The sequence below is a fragment of the Podarcis gaigeae genome, assembly GCF_964106915.1.
Source record: "Podarcis gaigeae genome assembly, chromosome: 8".
NCBI lineage: Eukaryota > Metazoa > Chordata > Lepidosauria > Squamata > Lacertidae > Podarcis > Podarcis gaigeae.
The window spans coordinates 52,650,085-52,671,588 of NC_139684.1; the positions used below are offsets into that span (position 1 = coordinate 52,650,085).

The 21,504-nt window shown below is 46.5% G+C and overlaps 1 protein-coding gene across 3 annotated transcripts in view; it reads right to left on the reverse strand.

Moving 5' to 3' along the window:
- The window catches only part of HYDIN (HYDIN axonemal central pair apparatus protein), a 134,379-nt gene that overhangs the window by 33,581 nt on the left and 79,294 nt on the right, over nucleotides 1–21,504 (reverse strand). For all 3 annotated transcript variants that reach the window (XM_083749879.1, XM_083749877.1, XM_083749878.1), the window contains exons 36-56: nucleotides 20,404–20,643; nucleotides 19,993–20,143; nucleotides 18,519–18,713; nucleotides 17,228–17,398; nucleotides 16,347–16,520; nucleotides 15,253–15,476; nucleotides 13,657–13,794; nucleotides 12,415–12,598; nucleotides 11,522–11,663; nucleotides 10,347–10,521; nucleotides 8,981–9,622; nucleotides 8,217–8,432; nucleotides 6,616–6,809; nucleotides 6,189–6,371; nucleotides 5,072–5,191; nucleotides 4,456–4,615; nucleotides 4,194–4,366; nucleotides 3,541–3,739; nucleotides 2,478–2,577; nucleotides 2,010–2,109; nucleotides 791–959 (exon numbers count right to left, since the gene is read on the reverse strand). In XM_083749879.1, the coding sequence (XP_083606005.1) occupies nucleotides 791–959; nucleotides 2,010–2,109; nucleotides 2,478–2,577; nucleotides 3,541–3,739; nucleotides 4,194–4,366; nucleotides 4,456–4,615; nucleotides 5,072–5,191; nucleotides 6,189–6,371; nucleotides 6,616–6,809; nucleotides 8,217–8,432; nucleotides 8,981–9,622; nucleotides 10,347–10,521; nucleotides 11,522–11,663; nucleotides 12,415–12,598; nucleotides 13,657–13,794; nucleotides 15,253–15,476; nucleotides 16,347–16,520; nucleotides 17,228–17,398; nucleotides 18,519–18,713; nucleotides 19,993–20,143; nucleotides 20,404–20,643 (4,050 nt within the window). The remainder of the gene's footprint in view (nucleotides 1–790; nucleotides 960–2,009; nucleotides 2,110–2,477; nucleotides 2,578–3,540; nucleotides 3,740–4,193; nucleotides 4,367–4,455; nucleotides 4,616–5,071; nucleotides 5,192–6,188; nucleotides 6,372–6,615; nucleotides 6,810–8,216; nucleotides 8,433–8,980; nucleotides 9,623–10,346; nucleotides 10,522–11,521; nucleotides 11,664–12,414; nucleotides 12,599–13,656; nucleotides 13,795–15,252; nucleotides 15,477–16,346; nucleotides 16,521–17,227; nucleotides 17,399–18,518; nucleotides 18,714–19,992; nucleotides 20,144–20,403; nucleotides 20,644–21,504) is intronic.

The window sequence follows — 21,504 nt, forward strand, 5'->3', positions numbered from 1 at the left end:
CAGCGCTCCAAGAATAAGCCACCTGGGCACAAGAGCAGACTCCATGCCAGGAGGCACTCTTTATTCAAAGAAACTAAAACAGTGCAGGCCTAGTGATCACAGCAGTAGATCTTGCCCCAATGAGGCAATTGCAAGGACCAAAGGTCCCCACCTTCCCACCTCTCTCTCTTGCTCCTCTCCCAGTTCCTTCCCCAGCGGTCTACGCCTCCTCCATCTTGTCTCTCTTTGCTCTGCTCTGTTCTCTTCATTTATCTACGTGTTCTGGGAGACAAGTGGCAGGGAAGCTGGTCACAGCAGGAAGGGGAGATTCCCTAGTTTCTTCAGCAGCCTGCCTTCACTCTGCCTTTTGAGACACACACACACACACACACACACACACACCACTTATGCCTCTGAGTCTGGATTGCTCTCTGCCATAGCCTCTCTCTGCTCATTAAACCCTGTCACCTCTTCAACTTCTAACACCACCTCCTCCCAGTCTGCTCCCTCTTCTCCCTTTGACCATTCTTCATCCTACCACCACCAATCCCCTGGCTCTGAGCCTTTTTCCCCTGTTTTGTCTCTTTGGTAGGTAGAAAGGCTGACTGCTAAGGCTTCTCCACTCATATGGTGATTTCTGGAGTGACCACCTAAGCAAAGAAGGATCCTGTAACAGCAACAGCAGCTATGCATTGAAGGCACTGCTTAGCCACCAAGTCCATGTGCCATGTGCAAACACACACATACTCAAGTATACACAGTGAAGGCATTTCAAGGCCTCTTTACTGCCAGCTCTTGCCAGCTCTCTTACGTGGCACTGCAGAATAGGCTTCTCCTCAATTTTCACTTCCCTCCCAGAGCGAAAAAGTATCAGGACTGAAGTGGGACGATCATTGGGGCCCAAATTCCCTTTCTGGGGTGTGATGGTGAAGAGTGGAGTCACATTGGGCATCCCATGATCTGTGGATTCCACAACAAAGCTAGAGAGCAAAGACAAAACAAAGACTCCTCAGTACTGGTCCAGAATCATGACAGACACTAAAGCTAGAGGCAGTAAGAAAATGAAGAGATACTGAAACAACTTCCCAAAAGGTTGTGGCCAGCTGTGTCCATTTTAAACTAATATAATGACCCCAAAAAACGTAAGGTGTGCACACAATGAGCCTATGTCAATGAGCCTGTGGGTTGAAGAGCCCATTTTCCCATGTATGCTTATGTGCACTTTCATCTACACATGATCAATTTCAACAGAACTCTATCTCAATGTTTCCCATCCACATTAGTGGTTGGTGCTTGATGGGATGTTGTGTTGTCTACTCCCCTCAACTGGAGCTTCTCCATCCTCCCTGGGTACTGGAAACCTGAGATTCATTGTAGGCCATGCACTCAGGTATTGGTTTGCCTGTGCACAGCCATTTTTAAATTTATTTTTCAGTTACACATTTTCCAGTATATCAAACTTGCACAAAACAGCATAAAAGAGAGAGAGTGTGTCATGTCTGACTCCATCAGCAGCCCACCAGGGATCAGCTTGCCAATGGAAGTGGAGGGGTGGTAGACAAAAGCAAAATGTCACCACTCACTCACACACAAAAACCCTGCCCACACAACATACTTCAGTACATCCACAGTTGAGTAACAGAGGATTTTATGTAGGAGTTTTTCCTTGCTGCAGATCAGGAAAACCCAAATTAAAGTGTGAGTGGGAAGTGTGGGCTGCCACTTGAAGGAAGAATGCTACTTACTCTGCTCCTGCCTCCAAAATACCTAGACCATAAGGAAAGTCCTCAGCCAAGATATTGGAAACACAAATAATTTACATAAACCGAAGCCCTGAATGTAGAATGACCTGAATCTGGGTTACAATTAGGGTAAAGCTAAGCTCAATAACTAATCTCAGAAGGACTGAGGAGGAAGAGGGTGGTGTTTGATGGCAGTAGTGTTTGTGCACCATCTTCAGTCCATGCTAATAAAACCAACAGGAGACAAAGAGCACAACAGAAGGTGCCTTCAGAGTAAATGGAGCTCACCTGTACCCAATCTCATATTTTCCCTTGTTCTTCAAGGACAGCACTTGTTTAGCTTCATCCATGACTTTAATATTCCCAAGCTCCACACCACCATTTGTACCTGCAGCAGCCAAAAGTCATTGCCATGAGTGGTCTGGATTTCACTGCTATTTTCCCACCCTTAGGAGTAGAAGTCACAGGCAGGATCAGGTAGATTACAACCCTTATACTGGCAGCAGTGGGGGTGGCAGAGGGAAGAAGCAGCAATTGCTGTAGAGTACTAAGGAAGGAGTGATGCAGGATGCCAAGGCACATCTCACAGAGGGCAGTTTCTGTCATGAAGTTCTTTATATCTTTCTCCCAGAAGCTTTGTTATCCATGATGCAGCCAGAAAAGCAAGGCTCTTTTTTATCTGCCTTTTAAAACCAATTAAACTCCTCCTTTGAGAGCAAAGGGGAGGTGAATATGTCTGGGAAGCGCTGAACCCACCTTTGGGAAAGCTGATGTCCAGGGCAACATCATAGGCCTCAGCAATAATTTGGATGTTTTCAATCTGGACAATCCCCAGAATATTTTCCACATCTGAAACCTGAAATGACAGCAAGCAACAGTCCCGTTAAGCTCCCTTAGGATCACTCTTTGCTGGGTGAAATTTGTAGCCAATACAGCCATATTTTCTAGACCAGAATTCAGTGAGAATGATGCTAGACCTTGTGGTTGATATAAGAGCCTAGGAGATGTTTTAAAAAGCACAATAAATAAATCCCTCAGCCATGTCATATTCTGTCATGTTTGGTAAGCCACTGCTACCCCCACCCCCAACAATGGGAACAATTCCCCGCCCCCTTTTCAGAGGGAACAAATAGTTTTGTGAAAATGGAGCCCTCTTAGGGCTTGTGGCTTGGTGAAGAGTTCCACAACTGGCTTTGCCCAGAACAAACACACACATTCTTACCTGTACACACATTCTTGTTGCCATAACTTGCAATTATCTGGTCTCAAATAAAAGTATGACTGATACTTGCAGTGTTCAGAAGCAATCAGAAAAAAACCACCATTATTTCCATCAATGTTTTACTACAGTTTAGGATGAAAATTTATATTCTGCAAGTAAGTAGGCTGTAACTTTTAAATTGATTCTGGTCTTAGTTCAAGCCCTAGACAGCAAATGATACAGAGAGCTAAAGGACAAAATGGGGTCCTCACCCTTCCACATGTAGAGGCTGACTAGAGTATCCCCTGGAATGAACTTCAACGTGGGTGACTGATGGGACAGTATGCCAAGTGAGGGGGTGCAGGGAAGACAATGTAGCACACACAGCTCTGTCCTCCAGCACCTCACTGCTGCCCCACAGGATTTGCCAACTGAGGCAGGTGCCCCATCCTGCCAAATAATAGGGTTGTTTCTGTAAGCACCACCCTGATATTTTTACAGCCCCAAGGACCAGAGGCACTCCCAAGCTTTTGCAAAAAAAACAAAAAACCCACACCAGGAAAAGTGGCAGCATGCAAGACCCAACCAACTGGACTGTAGCTGCCAAGGAATGCTCACCTCTAGGCGAATGGCCTTCTTAATGTTGAGTGTCTTTGTAGCCCTAAAGTTCACTAGCAGGCAGTACTCCGAGTAGGGTTCAATCACACCCATATCAACGGCAAGAGAGAAATCATCACCAATGTTCTCCATGCCGCTGACCCTCCATGCAACAGGCAGAGGAGTGAAGTTCTTGAGGTAGAGTGGCTTTGTCTCCTTTCTGCAGAAACAAGAGAAGCCAAAGCAGCATCGTTTTCTGGGGGCTACAAGAGTTTTGCCGTGCCTCTTTATGCTGGGCAGCTGAGATCATGTTCACCCAACTGGGAAAGTGGCCATGACTCATATGGCAAAAGGAAGGGAACATCTCTTGGAGAATGACACCCAGTTGAGTTCCATGCTGTAGCTCGCATAATGGCTGAGCAGAGGATTCATTTGCACACAGCCTCAACTGAATAAACAAGGCCAGCAACTTCAGTTTTACATGCTCACAGTTTACATGCCCTTCAAACCTCACTCAATGCCGAGAAATACACTGTATGCTACCCTGGAAAGCTCAGAGGTCAATGGTGAAAGTTCATGTCTCAAACTCCTGCTGCATCCAAAGCACCCAAAAACGTTCAAGGAACTTAAAGCAGAGGAAGCAACTGGAGATTGGTCAAAGCAGCGGGATCTACCTATGCAATAGAAGCTTTTCAAAATGCACCAGCCGGCGATCTAGCTCCAGCTCTGGGCGAACTCCTTGGCAGCTGACCCGGAAGATTACAGGCTCTGGATTCTCTTTAATGCAACAGACAATGTTGTCCTCAAATATACCACTGGCTGTTGGATAAGCCCAAATTGTCAGCTCCTGGGGAGTCAGAATGACACACATTCAGCTGGAAAGCCTTGACTTGCGTGAAATGCACACTACAGACCATGGTCGCCTCATGTCATTACCTGCTTCTCGTTGGGCTTGAGTGTCATGGTAGGGGGGTCAAAGAGGTATGTGACTGCCTTGGAGTCATACTGGAAGAAGAAATGAACTTCCGCATCCAAAGGAGATATGTTGAGGATGGTTAGCTTTTCATAATGATTGGGGTATCGCAGGGCCTTGTACCTGTAGGCATGAATAGCTTACATTGGGAGTTGCAGGAGAGAGCAGGGCTACACTTGCCTCTCATGACAAGGCACTGCCTAACACTGAAGCACTTCCCATGTTCCCTGGCTCAGATAGGTTTCCCTGGAGCAGGCAACATCCTGTGCGGACTGAGCAATTTGCACTCAAGGGAGACCTGCATCATGGAATCACGCCTTCTTTTACAGCCAGGATAAAGAACACAAAAGTGGAGGATTGTTTGGCAGAATTTGAAGAATCATTTTATGACCCCGGAAAGCTTGTTTTTGCACGGAAAATGTTCTCCACTGATCATGGGGCTTGGACCCAGCATTCAGGTTTCTAGCTCATGTGGGGGCACTTCAACAATTCTGGTATATTGTCACCCAGTGAGTTCAATACCACTGAAGTTCTGGGCTAACTGCTTGTCCTTTTATGCTGAACACAACTGGCACTTACTTCTCCCTTGACTTCCCACACAGCAAGGGGCCAAAGTGAAAGACCCCCAAATTCATGATGTACTTTTTGGATATTATGTCATCGGCTTTGACGCTCTTTACACGGTGCGGGAAGACAATCCTGGAGGAAAGAAGCAGAAATGCATCAGGAGGTGTGCAATGGGGGAAAGATCAACAAGACTGCAACAGTGGAACTTCAGGTCCCTTGGGGAAGGGATGAATATCCCTTTTGGAAGGAGATCCATACTATGGCCATACTGGAGGTTTGTCCACCTTGGACGAAAGCAAGAAATGGATTGGGCGAGGAGGACAGGAAGTAGTAATAGTCTCAAGTTTGAACATTTCCTGCCTTGGACACCAGGTGGCAACATCAACCCATGTGATGGCATAGCATCCATGGGGGGGGGGCAATACAAACATGCCCCTCAAATAAATAGCCTGTGAACTACTGAGTCATTTCTCTTGGCCTCGGTGCCAAGATGAGACAGATCTTACACTGTCAACTAATGTCAATGATATTCAAGAGAAATCCAATTCTAAATTTATTTGACTATGAGGAAAATAGGTATAATCTTTACCCCCATGGTAGTGTAATCTCTATGTATCTTTTAGTTGGAAAATTCACCTGCTCAGGACAAGCATCCACATCTCATTATTTGCCTGGATGTAGAGGTGCTTCAGCAAATAATCTGACTGCACAGTGTCTTGGCAGGTATCATACAAGAGGGGCAAGGAATGAGGTTCACTCTCATTATAACTGCTTTATACAGATGTCTGATTTCCATATCAGCCTTTGGCAGCATTTTTCCTTACTGTCTTCAGAAAGAAAACAGAATTCACCACAAAGGGAAGCAAGAGACCCATAGATTCATGGGGCAGTCAAGGGCGCAGCCCTGAGCCAGTGTCTGCAACCACATCATCAGGAGACATGTTATCTGCTTGGAGCATCCTCTCTCTTCTGTGTTGTGCCAGGACCTCATATTTGCAGAATACCTTTCTGCTGGGTACTAGATGCAGCTTTATTTTAAGGAGGTGAAGGTACACATCTCTCAGGCCAGCTGTGGATCCTAGCCCAGAAGGCTTATATAACTAGGCAATGCCCTTTTCCTAGCACTTACGTAGGATCTTGGCAAATGGATGGATATATGCAGACACCCCTGCAGAAAACTTGATACTGTCGCTGGGTCCCCAGGATCTCAAAGTTTAGGACCTGATCAAAGTACCCTGTCGTGGTGGAAGAGAAATGGAGGCGCATTGTAACCTCTCCATTAGCAGGGACCGTCCAGCGAAAGCAGGTCAACCTGTGGAATACAAAGCACAAAGAGTCTACCTCAAACAACTGGGGTGGGGTATATGGGTATGCAAGGATCATAGGAGCAGAGTTCTGCCCACCCTCACCCCCACCAGATCAGCATGCAAGGCTCACTTTCTGTTTCTGCTCAGCCAATGTTTCAAGGAGCACTCCAGCCCTGGCTAGTCAGAGGCACACAAGTGCTTTCTGTCTGCTGTGAGACATGCCCCAGGCCCTATTTCTTGCTCCCTTACCGGCTGAGCTTCTCAGTAGATGGTTCCCCTGTGAGGCCACCCTGATCTAGCTCTGACAGAGTTGTTACTGCACCAGGGGTAGGATGAGTACCCTTCCTGCCACGAGAGCTGCCTTTCTTATCCTTTGAAGAATCACGGGTTATGTCGGTTTTCTCCTTCTTGCCCTTGCCTCGGGTTGGGGTTGTCTGTTCCTCCTAAGACCCAGAAGAAACACAGGAGGAAAGAGAGAAGCAGGCAGCTTATTGTAGATATACTGCTGCTGCTTCTTGCAGGTTTTCATGGCACACACACACAGTTGTCCTCATCAAAATGCTGTCCCCCCATTTCTCCTTCCCACCCCCCATTTAATCCAGATTTACTATTACTACTAGAAATCTTTAGGCTTTCTAACACCATGGACATAAATACCTATTTTACATATCTAATCTATATGTCTGATTCCTCCAGGAGTTCCATTTCCCCTTATGGATCTTGTGGATGGTTCTGGAGCCATAGAAAAAGGTAGCATCCCTGCCTAGTATTCTTCACAAGCAAATATTTTTTCTGAAAGGGAGTCAATCCAGATCATTGCATGATATTTATTTTATTTATAAGTTAAACATCCCAAGCAGCTTTAACAAAAATGGCTACTCCATTATGAAAAAGAAAGAAAGAAAGAAAGAAAGAAAGAAAGAAAGAAAGAAAGAAAGAAAGAAAGTAGAACCTTATTTAACATTAGGTTACTCAATCTTAACAATTATTGATCATGGATCATAAAAGATCAGTAATTATTAGACCACAAAACCTATTACGTAAACCAACTGCTACATTTTTACCAGTTATAAATCTTGTTTAGTCTGCAGAGATTCAGTTCCCACTACACTATTTACAGTACAATCCTGAATATATCTACTCTGAAGTAAGCCCACTGAGTTCCGTATTATTTACTTTCAGGTAAGCGAGTATGCGATTGCAACTTAGGTCTAGTAGTTAGAACTGTTGTCTAGTTTAAAATCTTAGTATTTTTTATGAGTGAAAAGATTTTTGCTTTCTTAAGTCTCATTCCGGATCAACATCATCTTTGTCTTCCCCAAATGCTGGCATCTCTCCCTTGGTCAACGACAGTTGGGGGTGCTCCTTTCCATTCAATGTGATGTGTTTCACACGCCTGGCAATTAAGGCAGCCTTACCTCTGATTTAGTCAGCATGCTGACCTGGTCAGTGTATGTAACAGAGGGCTCTGCATACTTCTGTTTGCCCCACCGCTTTCCCCCAGGAAAACCCATGATTTAGTGCTCAGTTGGAACAAACAGCAATCAGGTTTTCCGTGGATTGACATTTGCTCTGATTCAGCACTGAAGAGCAGGTTTTCTGGGGAAAAGTGGTGGGGTAAAGGCTAGAAAGCATGGGTCAAGCAGAAAACAAGCATACGTATAGAGGAACCCAAAGACCTGACTGGATAGAGAAGGAGTTCATTTTTTTAGTTTTGCCTCCCAGGCAACAAACCCAGCTTCCCTGATCACGATGGCGTTTGTCAATCCTCCTTATTGTGCAACTTTATTGGCAGACTTTCCCCTTCTCAGGTTCTGTTTTTCCCATGCAGGAGCAAAGAGGCCCTCTACCTTTACTGTAGGAAGATTCACTGGAGTCTCCAAGTTATTCTCAGTCTCCTTCTTGTCCTCTTCCAGACTTGGATCTTCAGGTAAGAGGAAGGTGAAATGCTTGAGAGCTTCTCCGGGAACTGGTGCTGCCCGCTTCTCTGGATATGGGATCACAGAGAAACAGGCAGTGGGAGGAATGGGTGGCCCAGAAGGACCCAGTCCCAAGCCATTCAAGATCTACAGCAAGAAAGAAAGCTATATTAAGGCCTCATTGCAATGCTGCTATTGTAAAATGCAAATGAAATGACCTGCCTCTTTCTTTATACCAGTGGGCTTATTGTTCTTCCTAGTATCGGCCACGGGAGACTAGAGGCATCTAGGTGGAACTGCATCCTTCCCACACATAGAATGGGGATTTAAAAGACCAGCTGCCCACAGCACCATAACTGTTGAAGGATGGCATGAAAGGATGTCTGGATCTGTTGGCCATTCTTTTCTCGAGACTATGAGCCATTTGCCCGTCTCAGACTGCCATTGCCTGCCTGAAGACCTGCCTGTGCTGTGCATAAACAATTAAACCAATATTCTATGAGAGCTAGAATCATGCTTATTCTCTAAATGAAAACTGATGTCTTCAGGATTCCATCACATCTGTAAGGCTCCCTCAAGCTAAATTTCTACATTCTTGCTAATATTGGAGAGGTTCCTTTCCACTAGAATAATCCCCATTTCTCTGGTGTGTGGAGGCTAGCCCACATTCTGTGAAAATCACTGAGGGTCCCCACCTGGACGATATCTGGCAGCTTGCCACTCTCCAGGATCCTCTTGCCACTGGAGTCCTCAGAACTGAGCACCTGGAACTCCAAGCATGGGATCCCCACATCTGGCTCTCCCCCTTCTCCCTCCTGCCCTCCAGCCCTGTTGTCCTCCATCGCTTTGAGCCTCTCTAGGCGCTCTCTCTCCACTCTCTCTTTCTCCAGGCGCTCCTTCTCTGCTCTCTCCTTCTCCAGTCTCTCCTGGCGCTCTCTCTCCCTGTCCTTCCTGCCCTTGCGGCCCGAGGGTGCTTGCCGCTGGTCTTCTGCTTCCTCCTGCTTCTCTTCAGAGCCTGGTGGCAGCAGCTGCACCAACTGAACTCTGTCCCAGAAGGTCAGGATCTGGACTATGTCTTTCTGGTTGGCATCATAGAGCTTGAATCTCAGAGCCAAGTTCTTCTCACTCTCGCTCATCATTTCCTTCTCGGCTTCCTCATCTTCCTGGGCTACGGGTGGGGCAGCTCCTGGCTGACCATTCTGTGGGCCCGCCTTACTTTTCCTCTTCTTCTCATCTTTGTCATTGACATTAAACTCTGGGCGCTCCTTGGCGGATGCTTTCCGCTCGATCCCTTCATTCAGCCTCCCGTCAGATTTCAAAGCAGGCACTGGGGCGTTCTGGAACAGCAGAACCAAGGAAAAAAGGAGAGCCTGTCAAGTACATAGCTTCAGTCTTGCAGCAAGGAGCCCAGATAGCCACCCTTTCAAGCATTCTAAAGGATCCAAGTGTCCCAACAGCATGATGATGATGATGATGAGAGCCACCTGGGACTTGGCTTATTCCTAAAAAATGCAGGCCACTTCCCCACAAACTGGTCACTAAAGCTTTAAGAAACAAAGCCACTCAAACTGCCCGGTGCTGCCAAGTGGAGATAAGTGCCCTGGCATGAGCTGATGCATCACTTAGCCATAGGAATCTTATCTCTTTTCTCCATCAGCCACATGCCCCTAGATTAGGGTTTCCCAAACTTTTTGCGGCTCCTACCTCCTTGGTTCCGTAATCTCATTCCCAGTGGCCCCTACCCTACCCTACCCTATAAAAAGCATTATTCAGAATAGCAGTTTGCATGACACTAAGGAACGAAAAAACACAATGCAATTCAGAATAGTAACAATATACTGCACATTTTTTCAAAATTAAATGAAATTTGGTTTAACTACTTCAACAAAACTGATTAACTTGGTCCAGTGAGACCAGGTTTTCAAAATCTGATAGTCGTTTATACCTCCAGTACTGCCCTGCCACCCCTTTGCCTCTAGGTAATCCCACTGTCCCCTGGGGGGAGGGGCAAGTACCACTCATTGGGGGAACCACTGGGTTCAAGGGCTGCTTGGGACTTACTTGCTTGCCTCCTTGCTGGGCCTTCTTTGCTGCAGCCTCATCTTTCTCCTTGGCCACTGCTGCCTCCCTCTTGTAGCGCTTGCTCTTCCTCTTCATCTCCTCCTCCTCCCGCAAGCGCTCCAGTTCCTGCTGGTGCTTCTTCTCCTCCAGCTCCCGAGCCAGCTTCTCCTGCTCCCTTCAATGCATGGCACACAGGAAAATCAGGAACTTCATTCATTTCCCAGGTGCCTGAAAAACTTCCCCAAATCAAGCTTTTCTCCCCCCACCCCCGATCAAGTATGAATCAGCTTAGCCTTTTCAGCCACCGAACCCCATCTCAGTGTACTCAAAAGGGCCCAGAGGCTTTCCGACCCCTGCTTCTGGCTAAAAAGGCAGCAGGTGGCTGCAGTTGGGAGGCTCCGATGCCAGGCAAATGCAACCCAGGTAACTAGGCATGGGGAGAAGTATGGCTTCCAGGATGACCAGCAATTTAGGATGCCCCAACCACGAGCAAGAATGTCCTTGTGAAACCTCTTGCCCTCTTCTCCCACTCCCTCCTCAGTTATCAGTAAGAAGTACAAAGTGTGTGTGTGTGTGTGTGTGTGTGTGAGAGAGAGAGAGAGAGAGAGAGAGAGAGAGAGAGAGGGGTCCTTCTTCAGCTAGGAAGACTACATAGGGAGGCTGTTTGAGCAGTTCATTATGTCATCAGGTGCACCATGGGCCAGCCAACCTTTGGCAGGTCAGAGTCATTTTGGCCCTTTGAAGCCTATTTTGGAGCCTGGAGTCAACAGGGCTCTGATATGGAGGATGAGGTGGAATCTGAACTCTTAGTTCCAGAAACTGGAACTACAGGGATTTGGTGCCATCACCACATTCTGGTTGCAGTGTGTTGGGCTGTCTGAACGTTGGCTCATCATTTAGGGTCTCCTTCTTGAACCTTTCAAAGTATGCTTATTTGCCCTCATCTCCCCCATTTTACATGCTTAAACACCCTCGGGGACATGTGCTTCTCACAGTTCAGGGATCAAGCCTGGGGAAAGAAGCCACAATGAGAGGATGAAGAGCAACAAATATTATAATGGAAATGACCAGCGAACTACATCCATTCCTAAGGATAACTCTACAATTACTGCCCACAGTGACAATGTCCTCCCCGCTCTTTGAGGGACAGAGTATATTCCCAGGCCTGCTCTGACCTCTTTTTTCTCTCACGCAGGGCCAGCAACAGTTCATGATCAAACTGGACTTTTTGTTCTTCGGTGAGGGCATCATACTCCTCTTCATCCATCTCCTGAAGACGAACCTTCTCTCTTGCAATGGCCTCCTGCTGCTCCCGTTCTTCCAAGCAGACAAAGGAGAAAGAAAGACACCAGAAACTTACCAGGAGAGCCACATCCAAGGCAAGTGGAATACCTCATGACACCCATGCCCCCAACCCTATAAATTTATTGCAGAGCAAATATCAGGGGGTGGGGACAGCAAAACAGGGGAGTTGCAGATCAAACTGAGTAGTAGCATTAAGCTAAAATCCTGGGAGAGAATGATTGGGTTCTATATACAGTAGGGAGGGGTGAATCTCTCCATTTCCATTTCTCATCTTTCCACTCTTCAGTTTGTTTTCCACATTTCCAAATGAGTTTGCATTTAAAAAAAATAAAAATAAAAAACAAATCCTCATGAAAATTCATCAACATTTGACTGCTAATATTTCCTAATATACGTAAGTTTGTATGCAGTTTTGCCTAAAACACATTTCTGCAAAGCAACATTCCCTTATATTTGCATTTTTATGCACACTTGGGGTTGCCATATTTCACAAAGTTAATTTCCTAGCACCCACATAGTTGTTGAGCAAGACCCCAAGATTTTTGAGTTTTTAAAGGAAACCACCTTTTTGTGGGAACAAACCCAAATTGTTGAAAACCGGGGCAAGTGAAGATTGTCCCTAATGTATGGAAAGCCTGTAAACCAAATATACAAAATTGAATTTCTCCCCCATCCCTGATTCTCAGCAACTGGAAGCAAAACAAAGAGGAACAGCTGGGCTAAGCAAGGGGCCACCACCTTCCCAACTCCTCCTCCTCCTTACCTTCCTGCTCTTGCTTGGCCTTCTCTCTGGCTTTCATAGCAACAAAGTCTTGGAACAGGTTCACAAAATAGATGTGGCGCCTGTTGTTGATAGCTTTGAGTAGACAGGTAAGCGCCGATGCCATGCTGCGGGCAAACAAGGTATCCAGCCCATCAAACACCATGCCACGATAGCAGTCGCTCAGCTGTTGGAAAATGAAAGCACATCCCCGTTAGGCTCAGGCAAGGCTTTGGCCACTACCAGGCATAGCTCCTGCCAGGCAGCAGGAGTCACCTGGCAGAAGTCACTCTGCTGATAGGCTGCCTGCATGAGAGAGATGGGAAGCAGGAGGCTCATCCCATCAGCTTTGCCAAAAAAAAAACCAACCCAGCTCCATAAGGCACCTCCGGCCCCTGAACTGTTCATATGACAGCTGGTCATGCTGAGAACTAATATTTAAGAAGTGGTGCCTGAGTTTGCTTTTCCTCTCTTCTCACCCCATCCATTTTTCCTTGTGTGTTTCTTAGATTGTAAGCCTGTGTGGGGGCAGGGACTGTTTCACAACCATCTTTGCAAAAGACATTTTAATGGGAATCCTGCTAGTCGACTGTATCTAGATTATAGCTGTTGCTCCACATTTTTGGAGCTCATTCGAAGTAGAAGTGATCCATAGTCCTTAGCACCATAGGAAACCCTAATTCTTGTTTGCCAGCTACAAGAGAGCCTAAGTGCATGTAACTTTACCTGCTCACACCCATCTATTCAATTCTTTGCTCTCCCCATTCCCTTGGCAATCTTCACAACTGCCAACATTTGATCTATAAACTCCTTGTGACAAAAACCTGACTTTTTTAGTTTACAATATGGAACAAGAATTGATAATACGATAGTAGGGATACAATTGTCTGCAATAAATGTGTCATTAGTACTCTCATTTTAGAGACTGGAAAACTGAGGTTGACAGGTGCTCATGGTCCCTCCGTTTCTTTATTGTGATTGGCCAGGAATTGTGATTTGGCAATGGTATATTTGATAGCCAAGTGCACAGGACTCTGGGCCACACTAGCTCTCCACTGGAATCACACCAGAAAAGGGGACCCTAGAAAGCCATCTGCAACTCTGCCATGGTCCTTTATGCAGGAAGGGACAGGATACTCCTGACCTGGCAGGCAGACATTGTGCAGACCCAGGCCCAGGATTCCAGATGGAACCATTGTGAGACCCCCAGGCTGCATGGCTAGTGTCTCCCTTTGCTGCTGTTACCTGCATCCTCTCTGAAAGAATCTCCACCAATAGCTCCTCTGGAAGCACACAGCTCAACAGGCCGTAATCTCCTGCCACACTGCCACAGAGGCTAAGGCGCCGCTGGATCGGAGCGCTGGGAATAGGGCTGGACGGAATCTGTAAATTGGGGATAAGGCAGAAAGTTCCTACAAGAAACCTGCTGAGCTAGAAGGCACCTGCTTCTCCCTTCAACTCAGCCACCCCTGGGTCACCACTTTCCCTCCCAGCTTAGGCAGATGGAATAAAGCATGGTCAATTGCCAAGAGGACAAGGGAGGGGAGCCTGAGGCTGAGGAGAGGCAGAAAGAGAAACACATATGCAAACTAATAAATACACAACACTTTGAAAATTGACCTCTCCACAAAATATGGCTCTCTGGGCCAGTCTCTCAAAGCTGAGGTCTTTTTGTGCCTCCCATTAAGATGTGTCTCTTGCCCTTGGCCATCTGGGCTGGCCTCTGTGAGAGCAGGAACAGAGTGGGGTCAGATGCCAAATTCTGACTAAGGGAAGCTTTAAATGCAAATGGCACCATTTAACTTTAAAACCAGCAGGATGTCTTTCCAAGGAAGGTGCTTCAGAGGTCTGATGTATGCATTGCTCTTTCCAAGCTTCAGCACCTGGTTATCAAAGGGCAGAGGGGCAGCTCCAACCAAGTGTCAAGACAAGTGGACCAGCCACAAGTGGCTCCTCTTCCCAAGGGCAGCTGCATCAGCACCCATTTTTTTCCCAGTGGCTCCATGGCAAGGCCAGCAAGAGAGCCTGCCAGCAAGAACTGCCCTCAAGGCATGAAAACAGGAATGTTTAACCAAAGGCCACTCTAGACAGGTAGTGTATTGCTTTGGGTGTATTTTGCAAGACATTCCTGACACAGTAATAGTGTATCAGCAGTGGGTTTATTCTGCTTTATTAGTTGTTCTACAATGCTACTGTGTAATTGCTGGCTGGAGAAGTTGCACTGCAATAAAACCAGGACAAGTATAAGCCAGAACATTAGTGCTGTATCATTGTGAATCTGCACTAAAAAGTATGTCTGCAGGGGCCCAAACACTTCAACAGTATAAGAAAAGGAATCCACAGTATGGTCTGAGAGGACCTGAGGTTGCTGCAGCATTCTTGAAGCAAAGCAAATACAAACTAACCAATTCCTGGATGGGTGACCATTGGGAGACCCACCTGAGAGAAAGGTAGGTGTATCAGAAGTATTTACAGAATGGCATTACAAGGGGCACTAGGCCTCAGCATTGGGACACCATACTATTCCCCTCAGGAAGGGGCAACAGGGTGGCAGGAATTTTTGGCAAATCTTAAGAAGCTGCCTTACAGTGAGTTGGACTATTGGTCTATCTTGCTCAGTATGGTTTACACCAACCTGGTGGGTTGATGGGAGTTGTAGTCCAACACCTGGAGGGCAACAGGTTGGTGGAGGCCTGTCTACACTGACTGGCAGAGGCTCTCCAGGGTTTTAAACAAAGTTTCCCATTCCATCCTAGGAATGTCAAGGATTGAACCTTTGACCTTCTGCATGCCAAGCATATGCTCTACCACTGGGTCATTGCTCTTCCTCAGTTCTCTCACCTGGGATCCAGGTTGATCGGATTGTTGGTGCTGCTGCTGCTTTTGTGATGTGTGACCTTCAGACTTGCCCTTTGCCGTCGCCGTGCTTCCCCTATAGCCTCTAGAGATGGCTGAGAGGGGTCCTGTTTTGGACTCTGAACTATGGCTGCCTTCTGAGGTGTGCTTACCCAAAGCCTCTGTACTGAGCCTGTTATTCAGAGGCAGGGTGAGCTGCCCTTCAGTTCCTTGATGGGAAAGACAGACAGACAGAAATAGTTCCTTGATGTTTTACAAGTCAGAGAAGTGAACACTACTTCAGCATCCAAACTTGGCAAGGCATAGTGATGAGATCTCAGTGGGTGAATTGGGAAAGGTTGGCCTCAGCCAACTATGTCTGCCTGGCTACCCATTGCAGTGTCAGCATAAGCAAGGGGAGGGAGCACTGTGCTCTCTTCCACTAGGCCTCTTTACCCAGAGCCAGGTTTTGAGGGCCTGTATCTAGTTTTGGGCCAAAAGGTCAGACAGGGCATGTAGTTAGTGCAGCTCACAACAGCCTCCCTGACTGAGCTGCTAGAGGCCCTCTCAGATGTGGGGTTGCAGAACATTCACACTGAGGTCACTGTTGGGTCAGCTCAGGTCTCCACAGCCTTCATGATAACAATAAGGTTTTCCTAATTTGTCGCTAGGCAAGACATACCTTCAAGTAGTTTCCCTATGGGAGAGTATTTGCTATTTAATTGTTACATTTCTATCCCATCTTTTCCTCCAAAGAACTCAAGAAGGCATACATGGTTCTTCCCCATCTCATTTAATTACCACAACAACCCTGCAAGGTAGGTTAGGCTGAGAGATCATGACTGGTCCAAGGTCATCACTCAGTGAGCTGAAGCTGAGTGGGGATTTAAGTAGCCGAGTGTGGATTTGATCCCTTGTTTCCCAAATCCTATTCCAATGCTCTAACTATTACCCCACCACTGGATATACCCTGCTGGAGTGAGAGTCAAGCTGGTCCTGAGAAGAGAGTAAAAGTTCACTGAGGATGGGCTATGGGGAGCACAGGCAAAGGCCAGATGGGTACTTGCCATGATGTTGAAGACCCCCCAACCCCCACTTACCCCCCTCTTCATTTTCCCGTTGTGCCAGTTCAATGGCAGCTCGGATGCAGAGTTCACGAGCACGAAGCCCTGCTGAAGTGTTCCCATCAGAGATGGCTTCCAAGACCACAGAATCAATGGATAAGCAAGCAGCACTGTAGTGTTTGGCAAGGGTGATGGCTGCACTGGACTTTCCTAGAGAAATCAGAGACAAAGGTATTGCTAAACACACACACACTTTCACCATCCATCATTTATCGACATCCCTTTATATCTGGGATGGAGGGGCTTTTTCAGTCTAAGGGCCACATTCTCTTCTGGACAATTTTCTGAGGGCCACATGGCAGTGGGGGGTGGGGCCGGAAGCAAAAGTGGGTGGAACAATGAATGTGAACAGTAAGCCAGTTTCTACATACTCTCTCACTTACCCCTCTCTTCCGGAGAAGCAATAATTCAAGGACATAGTCCAATAAGACAAAAACATGGGGGGGGGGAGTAAACCAGAAGGGCCAGCAGTGATGGATGGGTGGGGTCTGGGGAGAGTTCTAACGGGAGTTCTCAACAGACTCTCTAAAACAGGAGCATGGCTGCCTTCCCAGGGCAAATCCCCTCTCCCTGGCACCCGCCATTCATCAAGGAAGAACAAGGCAGGTCACTCTGCCTGCTCTGCATTAAGCGCACCTCTAGCTTAGCCCACGGTTAGCATCAGCCTTGGCAAGAAAATGCCTCGAGTCCTTCAGCTCCCAAAAAAGTTGTTCACGAACTAAAAAATATTCAGAAGAGAGCTGCAAAAAACTGAGGATGACAGTGAGATCTCAGAGCACATGGTGGTACTCAGATGCAATCTGGGAGTATACAGTCACCACAGATGTAGCCCTGCTGCTCTGAGGTGGTCTCTGTACCTGTAAGGGGAGCACCATGGATGATGATGGCAATGCCCCTGCGGTTCCTGGCAGCCCGTCCTTCTGGAGATATATCAATGCCAAGGTGACGTGCAATGGCTTTTGAGACAGGGTTGTTGTCTAGCTCTCCCACAGCTTCCTTATTCTTGATCACACTTTGCTGACTCCCTCCTGAAAAGGAATCAGGCCTATAGACAGCTTGCTCAAAGGCCATATCCTTCAAAGGGCTTCAGAAAAGAAAGATGTCAGGTACAAATAGTACATCTTCAGAAATTGCACAGACCCTTTTATTTTCAAGGAGGAACAGAGGGTTGGCCAAATGGGAGAAATCCTTAAGCCCAATAAGGAATGCCACTCTCTCATATTTGCTGCTGCAGATGGCAGGGGTGTCCGTGGCTTTTTTAATCCTTTACTGCAACAGACAGTCTATATCTATACATTTGCTCTGGGGTTAAAAATAAATAAATCTAACTCCAGAACCTGAAATCTGTTTCAATGAGCTTATTTTGAACGCTTTATACTGATCCTGTCAGACAGGGTAAGAAATTGTTTTTGTTTTAATTTATCACATTATTAATGTACTTGTATCTCTCTTCTTTCTATTGCTCTCTCTGTCCCTCCAGCCTCAACACCCTTTATGTGACTTCTTACCAATGCTGTCATGTGCATTGATCAAACACTGTGCATTGGAATTTCACCACAGACCCCTGAACATAACATGCAAAAAAGATCAGCAATATCAGGGGAGACAAGCCAAGAGTGAAGCCTCATTCCTCTGTCAACATAGTGAGGGCCTCTGCACAAGCAATGGGTGGACAGGGCTTAAGCCTTTGTCCAATGGGAAAAGTCAAGATAATGTATTTCCACTACAACGTCTGCAGCTGCTTCATGCTGGAAAACAAAGTTTGCAGGAGATGGCATGCAACACAATTATGGGTCAAAAGGATTTTGTCAAGCCAGGTATTTTTGAGATTTAGAAAACATGCACTGGTCCACAATTTCAACACATGTGGAACCTAAACTCTCCTGATCTAGATTCAGGTAGGTAGTCGTGTTGGTCTGACACAGTCGAAATATATATATAAAAAAATTAAATGTCTAGTAGCACCTTAGAGACCAACTAAGTTTGTTCTTGGTGTAAGCTTATAGATTTTCACCATGAGGTGGCAGCAAAATGTCACTATGTGGATGTCTAAATCTTTCCCCATTACATCACATACATTTTCTTTTTTCAGTGGTGATGATGACATGCTCTTTTCACTGTCCCAGCAGACCAGAAGCTCTCACTCACCTTGTCCTCTGTCCGTCCCCTCCTCTTCCTCTTCTTCCTCCTGATCAAATTTCGATTCCACCCTGAAAGTTCTGGTATCCTCATTAAGGGAAAGAGAAGGATGAGCAGAGGCCGCCGTGGATGTTGTTTGCCCAGCACTGGAAGGGAGGAGCTTCATCCCATGATCAGAAATTAAAGCATTTTCTTCTTCTTCTACTAAAGAGGAAAGGAGGGCAGATGTCACAGTGCATACAAGAGACACCAAGTAATGTACTGGTGGCACTTTCAGAAGTTCCCGACACTCGGTCTTAACCAAAGCAAACCAGTGAAGGACATGCCATTCTCTATAGTACCAACCTTTGCCAACTTGGCACCTTCCAGATGTTTTTGCCACCAGCACCAATCAGCTCTTGGAAATAGGCTCAAAAAAACAGAAGACTAGCTTCTAGCCTTCAGATTGTGTTGCCTGGACAAATAACTGCATTTATGTATGGCTCACCTTAACCAATTGTAAAATAAAATGGGCAGAGGCTGCTTTTGAAAGACACCATGGCTTTGGAATGAAGGGATAATGATTTATACCACCCACCCAGTTCATGCTCTATGTAGTCCATCCTGTGAAGGTGTGGTGATGTAGGGATTAGCACTGAGGGGTGGTGTTGGTAAAGGGAGAGGGAATTCAGTCACAGCAGCCAAGTCTGGGTGGGGAAGTAAGTCACAAGTCCTGTCAATGGGAAGCATCCAGATGTGCCAAGGTGGGAGAAGGGATTCCCCTGGCCTGGCACTTAGACCATACCCTTGGGCTACAAATCTTTAAGACACATACCCCACCCCCAATTCAATAATCCTGGGGACTGTAATTTGTAAACTACTATTCCCAGGATTCTTTGGGGAACCCATGTGTTTCAAATGTGCTTTAAATGAATGGTGTGTATGCAGCCCCAGAATTTTGGGGCTGCAGGGGGAAAGCAGTTGTGAATCAGGTAGGGCCTCCTTTAATACTGGAAAAGGTGTAGTCAGATGATATGGAAGCAGTGTGTTAGACCTGACATCACTTTGGGTTCCCACTTTAGGCAATGCTCCTGGATAGTTTGAGTAATCCTTGCAGAACTCTTTTATCACATTAAATAATGAAAGTTGCAAGCACGTGGTTGTATCCAGCTAATTCCTACTCAGAGTACACATTGGCCAAAAGATTCCTGCATTGCAGGAGGTTACACTAGGTGACTCTCATGGTCCCTTCCAACTCTACAATTCTTCACCCACTGAAATTAATGAACCTAAATTAGACATGTCCATTAACCTCAATGAGTCTACCGTGAGAATGACTAGCAAGGCATTATCCCACCTTTTCATTCCAAGAGTAGATGCAAAATCTAGAAATGAGCACAGCAGGTAGCTGGAATTAGTCAGTCCCCTTACACCCTCTCTGATGTCCAAAAATAGCCACCCCATGCAGCTGGACTCTCCAAAAAGCCCAGTCTCCTCAGCTCACCATTTTCCTGATTAACTGTCTCCTGGTCACCTTGAAACTTCTTCTGCTCCTCATAATATTCCAGGACTTCAAAAGGCAGCTTCTCCCCAGGGATGCGAGGAGGCAACAAAAGCATGTTATGGGTGTCATAGCCCTTCAACATCCGCAGAATCTAAAACCAAGCAGATATATAAGGATACAAAGAACTGTCTCATGTGGAGTCTGGCCAGTGCTCCATTAAGGCCAGTATGAATGATCCTGAATTGTTGCAGTGTTCGACTTGTAGAAGTCAGTTTGCCCATAACCTGTTAGACTTGAGCCCACCATCTGTTGTTGACACTGTACCACACTGTGGTACAACAGTGTGATTAGCAGAGTATGCACAGCTAGAGTTTGTAGCCTCAGATGGGAGGAAGTGTGCTTGATTCTTACCCGCTCTTCCAACAGATACTGCTGGTCAAATTCCAAGGAGTAGAATTCAATGGGGAAGCTGCAAGGGTTCTTCACCACCACTTCAGCCTCATCCCCAATGGCGTAAGGCAAGAGGGGCCCAAGTTCCAGAATGGAAGGAGTGAACTCTAGACGTGGCTCCAGACCTTGCCCAGAGACATTCAGCTGCAGCTGCTGGGTGCTCTGGGAAATGCTCAGAATCAGGTAGTGGCGGTAGGATTTCTAAGATCACAAAAGTTGGAGAGATTATTTCACAGAACTGTAGAGATGGAAGGGACACCAAGATTCATCTCGTCCAGGGGTAGGCAACCTAAGGCCTGTGGGCTGGATGCGGCCCAATCGCCTCCTCAATCCGGCCCACTGATGGTCCGGGAATCAGCGTGTTTTTACATGAGTAGAATGTGTCCTTTTATTTAAAATGCATCTCTGGGTTATTTGTGGGGCCTACCTGGTGTTTTTACATGAGTAGAATGTGTGCTTTTATTTAAAATGCATCTCTGGATTATTTGTGGGGCATAGGAATTCGTTCAGCTTTCCTTCAAAACATAGTCTGGCCCACCACATGGTCTGGGATGGTGGACCAGCCCATGACTGAAAAAGGTTGCTGACCCCTGCTTGTCCAACTCTCTGTAATGCAGGATTCACAGCTAAATAATCCCTGACAGATGACCATCCAACCTCTTTTTATATAAGAAAGAAAGAAAGAAAGAAAGAAAGAAAGAAAGAAAGAAAGAAAGAAAGGCAGGCAGGCAGGCAGGCAGGCAGGCAGGCAGGCAGGCAGGCAGGCCCAAGTTTAGCTCTTGCCTAGCAGTCATAAGAAAACTATGCCCATTGTCTTGCTCTACATTTGTGCTCAGCATAGTAATGTCAACTACCCATCTATTATAATGCTGGGAGTTCTGGCCTCACTCTGTTATAACATTCTCTTCCACCACCCATGCTGATATAAATACACCTGCCAGCAGAAGGCAGCACTTGATGTTTGATAATGCGGGCTCTCTCTAGCCCATGAAACCTCCTGCCATGAAATATATATTAGCCTGGAAGGGGCCACAAGATTCTTGGTTGTTTTGCTGGGCCAGA